Raw genomic sequence first — 12,364 nt, 5'->3', positions numbered from 1 at the left:
ATTCTTTAAACAATTTGAAACATAATGCCATTAAAAAACCAGAATTATATTCCAATCAAATAACATTTTTAATCAGCTCAAATTATCCTGTGCATGCTTGGGTGAGAATGTGTTGCAAGGCAACAAGAGGAATAGGGATGGGAAAAATCTCGAATCAGACACCATCACTGATTTCACCTTGTCTGAATAAAACTTGCTGGATGTGGCAAAAAAAATAACAAAGCATATTTAAAAAAAGTTTTTCATTTCTTGTAGAGATTTGGAACCATAAAATGTCTGTTTGTAACTACAGCATGTATTCCATACATCATTATAGTGAATTAAAAATGGCTGTTCAACTTCATGTTACTAATGTTTTAATGGGAATTTAATCTGTAATTTTAAAGTTTTGACAGAATACTTAATTTATTTTTGAATCAAATATGTAATTTTTTTTTGTGTAAAACATTTCTCCATGTCGCAGTCCACAGTGTTAACTATCTTAAAGATAGAGAACTGTGAACTGCAGTCATTTATACTCATTACAGAACTTAAAATATTTAACAACTTTACAGGATGCCTGGTAATTTTTAGATACAAACAATGGTATTTGATATTTTTTGAAAACATTAGGTTAAAATTTGTTCTGTTAACTATAAAAGTAGTTTGGCATTTCAGTACTATAGGTGAACTCAGATAGTTCCAAATGTACTTTTGAGGACACTTAACTACCACATACTCTGGCTTTTCACCACTACTGTGTTTTCCTAGGCATAGCCTTATCGAAGCAGCCCAATTACATAGACGTTCCCATTGTTCAGCAATCTATCTTTAATATATTATCAGGCAAGCACATTCCAATTTAAATTATATGCAAGACATGCAGATACAAGTAAAAATTAAATATTCAAATTGGCAACAAAAAATGGAGTCATTGCACTATCCTTTTAACCTCAATAATATTTCATTGCTTTCATATCTGCAAATGTGCAAAAAAAAAATTTCTGAAACATTTATTTTAACAAATATTTGTGTTCTTTTTTAATTTTATATTAGAAAATACTACTGAAAATTATAAAAAAAGTCACCTATTAAAAAACTTTCTTTAATCAGCTAGCATAGTTTCCTTGTCCCTTGTTCAAATAATATATTTTGTATTAGTTATAAGATTTTAATAGATGTACATTCTTACTTTAAAATAATACCCCATTTTAATGGATAACTTCACACACGTAGTGTGGAACCATTCAAAAACCTCTGAAATGCACTGCACCAAAATAGTGGAAGGGAAAACTGTTTTAAAATGATTGTTACTAAACTTCATAATGTACTTATTTAATTTGTATTCATGTTGTAATTAAAATGTGGCAAACCACTGACTCCAACCGGATTACAATACTGTATCGAGTGTTAACAAAGCAGCTGAAATACGTTTTTTAGTTTTCTCCGTTCTAGTAGCAGTATGTAAATAATGATTAGTAAAGGATAATTAATTAGATCATCACTGAAAATTTGTTTGGTATTATGCTGGAGACCTTGCACGCTAAAATACCAGAAGCAAAAGCTTGCATCGATCATGTAATTTTTTTTACATAAGTTGCTTATTAATTAACTCTGTGGAATACTGGACTGGCAAATGTAAACCGTATTTCGTTAGCCATAGAGTTTGTTCAGCGCTTAGCTCACATTTATAATAACTAGACATGTCATGCTCACATAAAAAACACTCCAATTCTGTACGCTGTTATTTATTTTTTATTTTTTTTTAATGTTTTGAGTATCAGGTAAAGAGACTTTACTGTCCAAAGTAGGCTTAAACATGTCCAGTTTAGCAATGGCTCACACTGATCACACCACACACAACTATAATTTATAAATTAAAACTTTTCTGCTTAAAACTATTTTTAAAAAAATCTCACAATATTTCAAATATATCTCATTGATAAAAACAAAAGCAGCTTAGAAATGTTAAAATTAAATAAAGGCATAAATGGAAATTTTCAAACAGTTTGGGGAAAAAAAACACATTCATAGCGTATGTTGTTACCTATACCATACCTATACATTGCATGGAAATTATAATTCACTGAAACTTATTTCTGTAACTAATAAAATCTCTTCTGTTAATAACGCAGAGTTACAGTATATTAAATATGTCTGTCGAGGCTGGTGCAGCACACATTGGGGCGGGAGTGGCCCAGAGTAAGGGGCGAAGAAACTCTTGTGTGCTGGCTCAAGTAATGTGTGATTTTAGCTTATGCTTTGAAACTATTTTATATATATATATATATATATATATATATATATATATATATATATATATATATATATATATATGAATTTGCAAGCGAACAACTAACATTTCAATGTGATATGATGTCATGCTACTTGTGTGCATATATTCTGATTCTGATCTGATTTCTAATTAATTAAACAAACTGTTGAAGTGTCCCTTATTTCTGTGCAGGGTATCTACTGTTGTGCAACCATATGTAGACATTCTGCTGGGATACTATTGCATTGATATTCATTCAAAACTGTTGTAATGTTCCTTTAATTTTTTATTATTTTTATTTTTTTGCTGATGTATTGACTACACCTGCCTGTTAAAAGTGTTGATTTCAGAGTAAATCTTTGATTATGTTTGATTTTTATAAGGGTGCATTGCTGATGTTTTTTTAGTTGTCAGTGCTGACAAGTGTTTTTTTTTTTTTTTTTTTTTTTTTTTTTGCAGGAACGAGATGGTGGTGGCAGAGGGAGGGGTGGACGCGGGGGCAGAAATTAACCCAGCAGTGTTCCCCCCATAGCTTCTCATTACAACTATTAATGCTGCTGTGTATTGTAATCTTTTTTGTGATGAGTTCAGCAATTCTGTCTGTACTATTATATAGAGGGTGAATTTTCTTCGTTGACTTTTTTGTTTTTTATTAGTTGAGATGAATATGAATTGTGTGTGTAGGACATGGTTAATCATCAGTCTGATGCATATTCATTCTTCATGTATTCACATGTCTCTTCGTGCTTGCAATTATGTGCTTGTGTACCCATCCCTCCTCGCCCCAGTACGCCTCGTTTATTGACCCCCCTACTCCCGGGGAGAGACAAGCGGGTAGATGCCACTATTGGAGCGCTGCACTATAGGATACGGTCTTTATGGCATTTCAGTTACTACCTGTGCTTTAGACGTTTTCAAACGATGCAAATGTCATCAAAAGCTCCACTCATTTTTCAATGTTACTTCTAATCTGTTTATGCAATTCAGTAAGGCTTACTTGTAATGGTTATACTTGAAACTGATCTATCCAGGTTGGAAAACCACGGTTGAATGTTGGTATTATTGTTTTCACTTAACTTTTAACTTTAAACACTGTTTTGCAAGACTTATTATATGGTGTTTTGATAATACCAGTGCAATATTTTTTTTTTGGGATCAATCAGTGCTTTAGTTGGTAAAGTTTGGAGAGTTCCTGATTGACAGTGTTATTTACTTGCCATTAGCTGTTCCCCAGCCTGTCACAAAATTACGATGATGCAGTCAGGTAGGGCCATGTTAACTATCCTTAATCAATGAAGTTATCCCAATCATTGTATTCGTAGTTATTTTTTTAATGTATTAGCCTGACCATGCTGATATATATTATGTTTCTACTTCCAAAACCTGATCTGATTGAATGTTATAACTCTGTATTATTTTTTATCATCACTGTCAAACAATGCATATATAAATACATGTATATGTGGGTGGGTGTTTAAATGTCAATGTAAATTTTCAAATTTTTTTTGTGATAAATTATAAATAAATATTTAATGTTTACAATTCAGAAATTTATAACATGTGATGAGTGCAGGCATCTTAGTGGAGATATGTCGGAACAACCAAATTAGACTATTTTTGTGTCGCTTAGCTCTCCTCTATTTATTTCAGTATTTAATGCCCTTAACTTTGAAACCTAACTGAAAACTTGACTGGGAGTAGCTACACAAGCTTTCATTTAAAGTAAACAATCCTAAAAAAGTAATGACTTCTTTATTCGAAAATCCTGTTTTTGTTAGGAAAGCCAAGTCAGTGAAGTGCTTTCATAATTTATTTCATGGATTATTCACAATTTCTCTCATCAATAAATGTTGCATTGCAGCTGCAGGCGAACATACCTCACTTAGGTTTTCTGAGTACTCCATTAGGAGCCAACTGCCAGCTCACATTTTGTTCTAATTATTTTAAAATTGTGATTCCTATAATAGTTATTAAATGTTAAAAGTATGTTTATATGACTATATGGATATCAAATGCATTTCCTGTGTGCTGATTATCAACTATAGTTTGTTGTGTGTGTATGTATTGTTTATTTTTAAATATTCAAACCATGTCATATTTCAGCAGGAATACTGTGTACTGACTACTTTAAACACAGTATTCATTCTTGATTTTCAAAACTCCACTGATTTATACATACACACAGGCCACTTTTTCAGTCATCTACACCATTTTCCCCCTCTGAACCTTAAATGTGTGACATTCTTCCTGTGTACAGGCAAGCTTTTGGTTTTCAGAAGTTCTTTTGTTTTGTGTCTGTGATAGTTTAACTTCACCCAAAAATATAAATATACTTTGTTGTATGTGTGTTGAAAGAATTAACAGCTGTAAGAAAATTTCATAAAATTATTATAGAATGGAATTTGATGTTCAGAGTCTTAATCTTGTGTTTGTGGGTAAACATTAATGTTTTGATGTTGGTAAAGGAATATTATTCAAGTTCAACACTGCTATCGTAGGTTGTTATAATTTTTTGACATATGCAAACTACATAGTATATCAATATACTAAATACAGGAGCAGTGACATCCGCAGCAAAAAAAATTGTCGGTGCTAAAGTTATTATAATTAAAAATTCATAAAATATAACTACAAATTTTGTTACATTTCCTTTAACTAGTGCCTGTATGGGAAGATATGTCATTACACTTCAAGGAAAGTCATTTAAAGTAATTTTTTTCTTATTTCATAAAGTAATTTTTGTAGCCAGTTGGTCTGCAAAAAACCTTACGTTTTATGTGTTGGATTTTTGTCTTCATTTATACTGCTTGTATAAGTTTGGCAGTAAATATTTCCCCAATTTATTAGTTATTTTTATGATACTAAATTATCCATCTATGTTTTGTCATTAGCTTGTGATTGATTTCTGAGTATTTTCTGATATTCTTTCAAGTTTTTCAGTAAAAAAAACTTCCCTGAGACTGTGTTTGCTTTGTACTATTTGAATGATTTGAATTCAAACACTTCACTGGCAAAACACACACATTACACGTGCTCACACACACAGTGTTCTAACAAATAGTACGGAGCTGAAGTATTGACATTAAGTCACGAATGCCTGCAACTTGTGCTCTGATTAATGTCATCTGATGTTGCTGTACTTTTTTCTCTGGGATCTCTACGTGTTATTTTCATTTTTACTTTAGTCTGATGGCATATCTGTAATTGCTTCATTTCAGAGCTCTAGTTTGGAAATTTTCGTATTCTAGTTCCATCTGCAAATGTAAAAAAAAAAGGGCATTTAAATTCTTGTTAACCGTATTCTGGTGTGTATTTGTGAACTGTGTAGCATAGCTCTAATCTTATTACTTTGGATGGTTCATATGCTGCAATTATTGATAAAAGCATGTGTTTTTAAAAGCAAAAGAGTGTTAATCATGGGGGTGATAAGGTTATGGTCCATTTAATTTTGACTACTGTTAGCTAGGAAAGAATTATAAAAAAAGAGGGCTATATATAGTATGTATATATATATATATATACATATATATAAGGAAGTGAGATAAGATTTTTCCATTTGACTTAACTACTTTGTGTTTCTATAATGCTGTATATTATTATACGATATAAATATGTTAGCTCCCACGGATCGGACCAACAGTGGAATGGGATCAGCATGGTGTGATGGGTGACAATTGTAACTTGCAGTTGTAAACATTATTGCTAATCTGTATTGAGTGAAATATTTTATTTTTTCCTCCTCATAACACGATGGAGTTGCAAGACGAATCTTTGTGTGGTGCCACTTCAAGAAGACAGTAGACAGTGATTGCTTGTGTTGTGTTTTTTGAGAGAGAAAAAGAAGAAACACTTAGTGAAATATTTTTTTAAGTTTTAAACTATTTTTTAAAAAAAGTTTAAATAGTTCTAAACTGAAAGCAAAGGTTACCCAAGTGATTAGTGGACGTTCAAATTGACGTAACGTTATAAATTTCAACAAATCTTTTTAAATAGTGAGAAAGACTGGTCCATCATGGGTCAAGTGAACTTGGTTCGGCTGCTAATGCACCGATACACTAGAATTGCTCTTATTTAAAAAGTACAGTTCTTTTATCTTTAATATTTTCTCAATAAACAAACTGAAAAATATTTCTTGATTTTATAGTGTTTGTTATTTTCGATGTTGGACAATGGTACTTGAAAATTCATCGAAATACATGCGAAAAGCTTGATTGAATATATTTTGGACCTTATAGGGCTGATTGAAGACTTCTAATTTTTACAATGTAGCTTCACAAAAACATGTTACATAAAACTGAATCAATGAGACACTGTCTTTCAATTGTTATTGTTCTGCGACCAGACTCTGTGAGGACTCCATTATTAGTTGAGATGGTTATAACCTGGCTTGCCACGGTTATTGAACGTGCACGGATTTGCGTGTGTGGCGTGCTTTTGTTTCCTACACAACTGCAGTAAGAAAGGATTTAGAAGGAGAAATTCTTTATGAATTGTATCATCTGTTGGTACTTTTGACAATTAATCTCTGTGCATGAAATTTTGTGTTAATTCTGTTATGCAAGCAATTTTGCACTAAAACTTTTTTCCTCTTATTTGGCTGTTGAGATATTTATTACAAATCCCTGGTATGTAATACACTTAATAAGGGATGTGCAGTGTAGCTCAAAGAGAAAATCAAATGTCACCGTAATTTGTATACTGAGTGAAAATTCCTTATGTGTATGTGTGTTTTGAAACTTTGTCCATTTTTTGAAGCTCGAAAAAAGTACATGTTTTATATCTATATTTTTTATATCATGTTTTACTTCTAATGTTTTATGGGTAAAAAGGTTTCTAGAGTTGATTTTAAAAATTCCATGAGAGGTAAGTATAGATTAAAATTATTTGGCCTTTTTTTTTCTTTTCATTAAATATAAATAAAGTTTCTGAAACCATTGTTTAAAAAAAAAAAAAAAAACGTTTGTTGGAAGTACTAGTTTGTGTTGACTTCATGCCCTAGGTAGTTAATTATTTGTCATTATCTTGCCTGGAATTTCAAACATTAAAAATTATTTCTGAGTGTAAAAAAATGGACTAAGTTTAAGTGATCCGACTAGTGGGAAACTATTGTTGATAGCTGAAAATAAAAATCACCACATAGAAAGGTGTAGTGTGTTATTTTAAAATATCCCAGACCCAGTTTGCTGTTCACTTGTAATTTTTTATTATTTGAAGTAATTAAAGCATGCTCTTTTCTTCTTTGGTTGCTGCAAATACCAAAAACAGTATGCAATTTACAAAGGTATTTATTAGTAAATTATGTTGCTGATGGTGCCAGAACTATCAAATCATCACTGAACAAAAGTTTTTCATAAATCTGCAACAAATTTATGAGCATAGTTCAGGGTTGCTACATGTATGGAGAACTGGGGAAAAAAGTCAAGAGGAATTAAAATGGTGGGGAAATATCTTGAAAAGTCAGGGAAATCCCCAAATATTTCTGGAAGTTTTTCTTGTGGCAGAAAAATTAAGCAGAAAATACTGATTCTGCCGGTGTGTAGGCAGCTCAAAACGTGCAGAAACGTTAGTATCTTGAATTTTTTTTTAGTTCCGTTTTTTTTTTTTTTTTTTTTTTTTTACTGTTAACACATTTCTAGGGGGTGAATCAATAGCATTGTTCACAAACGTGTATCAACCTAAAACTGCGTTAATTTTGCTATGCTGCCATTTAATTTTTGCACCTATATAATTTTTCATCAACCCAACACTGAATTAATTTTCTGTGATTCAGTAGATTAACAGGTTCTGCAGATTAATAGAGATAACATTCCAAATAGTTGTTAAAAACATAAGTTCTATATTGTCTATAATAAAATTCAATAGATGCTCAAAAGTCAATACCATGGTGTATTCAAGTAGAATATACATTTATTTCCAATGTTCGTGTTGATTGTATGTGTATGTAGGGCCTGGTTTTTTAATATTTGTCAAGCTAAAAACCAGACCACACATTTTGACGTTGTTGATAAGATGCATCTGAAATCATTTAGACATTGTAAGGTTTGAGACAAAATAACTTGATGGGATATGAAGTGTGACATGACCATGATCAGAAAATCTGCAAGGGTATGGGAATAAAGTGACTTGTAAAACTAGCAATATTAGGTAACTGCAAATTGCAGGACTGGCAACCACCAGAAAAAAAAGTAATTGTTGATTATAGTTAAAATTGTTTTGTAAACTGAATTACGTTCATTATACATTTTGTAATACTCATTATGCTATGTAGTACCTTTTTCAGTACTAATTTTTCATTTAACATTGAATTTTGCTTACCGTTGGCTTATCTCAGTGCCTATTTATATAATTTTATTTTTTCTCATTCTTCCCTTTTTTGTATTTTCACATCACAATTCAATTGTTCAATTCTTCCAGCTCCTCCATTTATCTTGGTCTCTTTCAGCACTATGATCATTGCGTAAGTGCATAAATATTATCCATGATGTATATTTGTTTTTCTTTTTTCTTCTTGTAAATTAAAGGAAAGTATAGAGTAATTTACTTCAACAACATGAGTTCTACCAAGTAAAATCATTACAGGTGAAGTCCGTTGCTATTGTTTACTGCCAAGAAAAGAGGTTTTGTGTTTTGGAAGGCATAGGTTTGAGGATTAAAATGACTTATTTGAACTGCATATACAACCTATTTCCCCCCCCCCCCCCCCCCCCCCCAGAAAGCAACATTAAGGGCACTACTTGATAATTAGTTTCTGAAGGTCACGTAAACTTGTCTTTTCAGACCTTGATAACCTGGAAAAGTCAGGGAATTTTGAAATTTCAAATTTGTGGCAACCCTGTTTACTCTTTTTTTTTATACATATATATAGATATATTAATTATATGTAATAATAATTTTAAGCTCTAATTATGCATATTAATATATATTTTTAATATAACATTTTTTCATAGCCTTAAAGAATAACTAGAATGTAGGCTACACCATGACCCATACGTTCAAGGTTTAATTATCTCCATGTATCATCAAGATGTAAATTGTCCACTTCAGTTTTTTTCAAATGAACGGAAAGGGTTGATTGCAAAGAACGATAAAATAATAAATCTTGGTGATAATGATTTTTTTTTTTTTTTTTTTTTTTTTCAAAGTTTTGCAAGTGTATTTGAACTTGTACAAAGATTTGAATGTCACCTATCAATACTGGAGTCACATCACCTTTGACACATTTGTCATTTAAGTGTAACAAAATTTTTGCTGATTAGGAAGACTATATTTTCCTCACATTGCATATGTTTCAGTATTTTCAAGTGATGTTAAGACTGGGTACTTGTTATAAATGTACACCTTGTATTAAAAATATTTTATCGTGGCATCACCATTGTATCCTCGACCTCTCATTTTCGTTAATTCGAGCTCTAAACTTAACAATGTCTTTAACACTGTCTTAGCTTAGCCTGCACCAGAAACTTCATAAACATAGTCAAAGGTTAGGAAATCTATAATTTAATATGATTCATCTTCAGTATGCTGTACACCAAAAAAAAACTCTTCTATTTGACTAATGTCAATAATTTAATCTTCTAAAACTGAATAAAAAATGGACTTGCTGACATTTGTTGCAATTTGAGATTGGATTTAATGACCCAAACATGTTAATGAACACTTTTCGAATAAAAGAACTTTTGTATATGCTCCTCTTATCACTGTTCATTAATTGCTATTTAAGGTTATTATTTCCAGAACTAAATCATTATCTCAGCAGTGATTGAAAATTTCCATTTTTTTTCTGGCTCTTCTAGTCCTGTTCATCCACTGTTGTGATGACGACCTACTGCTATTTGCTGCCTTCCACAAAATCTTATAGTTTTTGCTATTGGGATAAGTCCTTTGCTGTTTTTTTTTGTAATAATTGTTAATTTTTTTTCCCAGCAATCAAAACTAATGTTTTATATGTGAAATTTTCATGTTTATTAAACCTTTCCTTGGCTTTTATTCAAATTACTAAAAGCTTGTGTTACTAATAACGGCCCAGTTACTTGGTGATCTCCTTTTCCTACACTTATGAAGCATATAATATATTACATAATATTAATAAAAAGATTCAGATTTTACTTCAGAATAAGCTTGACACTGGTCTGGTTGTTCTGATACTGATTTTTTCCCGGAGCACCAATAAGCATATTTTACCATTTGTTGGTGAATGATTCCTCGGGGTCGGTTCTGGCCATGTAGCTAGAGACCGCAGATCCTTCTCAGCAGGAGCCCCCTAAACTTTAGGCGACCTTGGATGCCTTACATAACTGAATAAATGAGGGTTTAGTTTGTTAGGTTTATTTAAAGTTGAATAACTCTTTAAATGGTGCTGTGGTGATACCTAGCCATTGTTGCACAGGAGCCAAGTTTCGTCCCGGCCACCGGATCCTTTTTTTCACACAGAAATTGCCTAATAGTTAAATGTCTCCCCTGCAGAGTGAGACTAGGGTCACATGTAAAGCTGAATGGCAGAGAGCACCGCAGCATTGTGCGTGGAATGCAAATTACTAAATGATACAAGAAAGTAGAGTACTGTAGTTCGACATATCCTGCAACAAGGTCCAATGACGAAGGGGTCACAAGGTCACAACAAACACTGAATTGAACTAGTGCTGGTAGGTCCGGCCATAATCTCTTGTAAGTTTCGAAACTGATGATTGAGAAACTCGCACCTGTGTCAATCTCCATGGGAAGTCTCTGACCATCTAGCCACACATTTAGGATAATCGGTGGTTCACTTGTACACCTACTAGCCATTGTCTGGAACACGCTATAAACTGCTGATTCGTCCTCTTCTCCAAAGTCGGGTTGGTTTTTGAAATTGTAGGTCCCAGCTGTATCCGCGGCATGCTTCCCAGACTTGCCCATCTCCTTTCGGTCTCGCGCTCCACTGTTCACTCCTGCATTCCCCTTACACTTATTTGTAAAACATGCTCGTTCTAGGTGCCCTGTTCGAGCACAAAAATTGCACACTGTCTGAATGTGTCAACAGTGGTTTGGGCTGTGGTCCCCATTGCACCTCCAGCAAGCGCGCCTATCAGCTGCAGGTTGTTGGTTCACCTGAACTGTGCTTTGCTTCTGGTCGTCCCTAACTTATTTTTTGTCATATCTGATGTGCCCTACCTTTAGCACTGCCCCTGCAGTTGGTCTCGGCTGTGCTCGTAGATCATGGACATTACGGCCTGTGGCTTCCGCAGCTGTTGCCTACTCAACTGTCTCCTAAAACATTAAATTGTTTTTTTTTCAGGAGTGTGTGTTGCACCTATGTATCACAAGCACCACACACCACCCGGTCTCGCAACATATGATCTAAATCCGCAAAATTGCAGTGGATGCTAAGTCGTCGCACGTCCGCCACCAATTCTGCCACAGATTCTCCTTCGTGTTGATTTCTGTTATGGAATTTAAATGATTCCACGATCTCACTTGGTTTAGCTTTGCACTGTTGTGTGAGTACCGCCAAAATGTCGGGAAATGCAATTTCGGACGTTAGTTTTGGGGCCATTAATGAGATCACGAGGTTATACAGCTCTCCTTCACAAATGGTAAAAAATATTGCCTTTTTTTCATTATTGTCTGTAATTTTGTTCGCCACAAAATAATATCCCAAATGTTCCGCGTACGTGTGCCATGTGTCACGCCCTGGAACAAATTCCCCAAACACGGGAAACAGCGCCATCGCAGTGTTTGTTTACGTTATCCCCGCACGCACGCCCGGGTCGTAAGTTAAAAATCCTAGTCGCCACTATCGTATCCTTCCTGACATGCTGTTAGTGCTTCACCCGCTGTTCAACATCTTCCTTGTGTCCTTTCACTCCCGAACCCGATATCAACACACTCAAACGAACGACTTCACAAACACTATCTAGCAAACTCCCGCAGGGTCACCAACCTCTCCACTACACACGTCCTATAGCATCTTGCTGACCCCCGCAGGGCCACCAACTTCTCCACTACACAAGTCTGATGCCGTCCCCGCTGCCTGTTTTAAAATTTGCCATCACCCGGGTTTTTGTGGTCGCAACCCGGGGAGGACCTAGTGTGTAGTGAGTTGTTTCTATGCCGAATGTACCAGGTGGGAGC

At 33.8% G+C, this 12,364-nt stretch overlaps 1 protein-coding gene across 2 annotated transcripts in view; it reads left to right on the top strand.

Moving 5' to 3' along the window:
* Positions 1–7,397, top strand: part of LOC134531857 (YTH domain-containing family protein 1) — a 31,859-nt gene extending 24,462 nt beyond the window's left edge. For both annotated transcript variants that reach the window (XM_063367852.1, XM_063367851.1), the window contains one exon: positions 2,714–7,397. In XM_063367852.1, the coding sequence (XP_063223922.1) occupies positions 2,714–2,764 (51 nt within the window). In that variant the 3' untranslated portion in view covers positions 2,765–7,397. The remainder of the gene's footprint in view (positions 1–2,713) is intronic.
* Positions 7,398–12,364: the final 4,967 nt, after the last annotated feature.

The sequence above is a fragment of the Bacillus rossius genome, chromosome 5, assembly GCF_032445375.1.
Source record: "Bacillus rossius redtenbacheri isolate Brsri chromosome 5, Brsri_v3, whole genome shotgun sequence".
NCBI classification, from domain to species: Eukaryota; Metazoa; Arthropoda; class Insecta; order Phasmatodea; family Bacillidae; genus Bacillus; species Bacillus rossius.
This window is presented reverse-complemented; position numbering and strand designations above follow the sequence as displayed.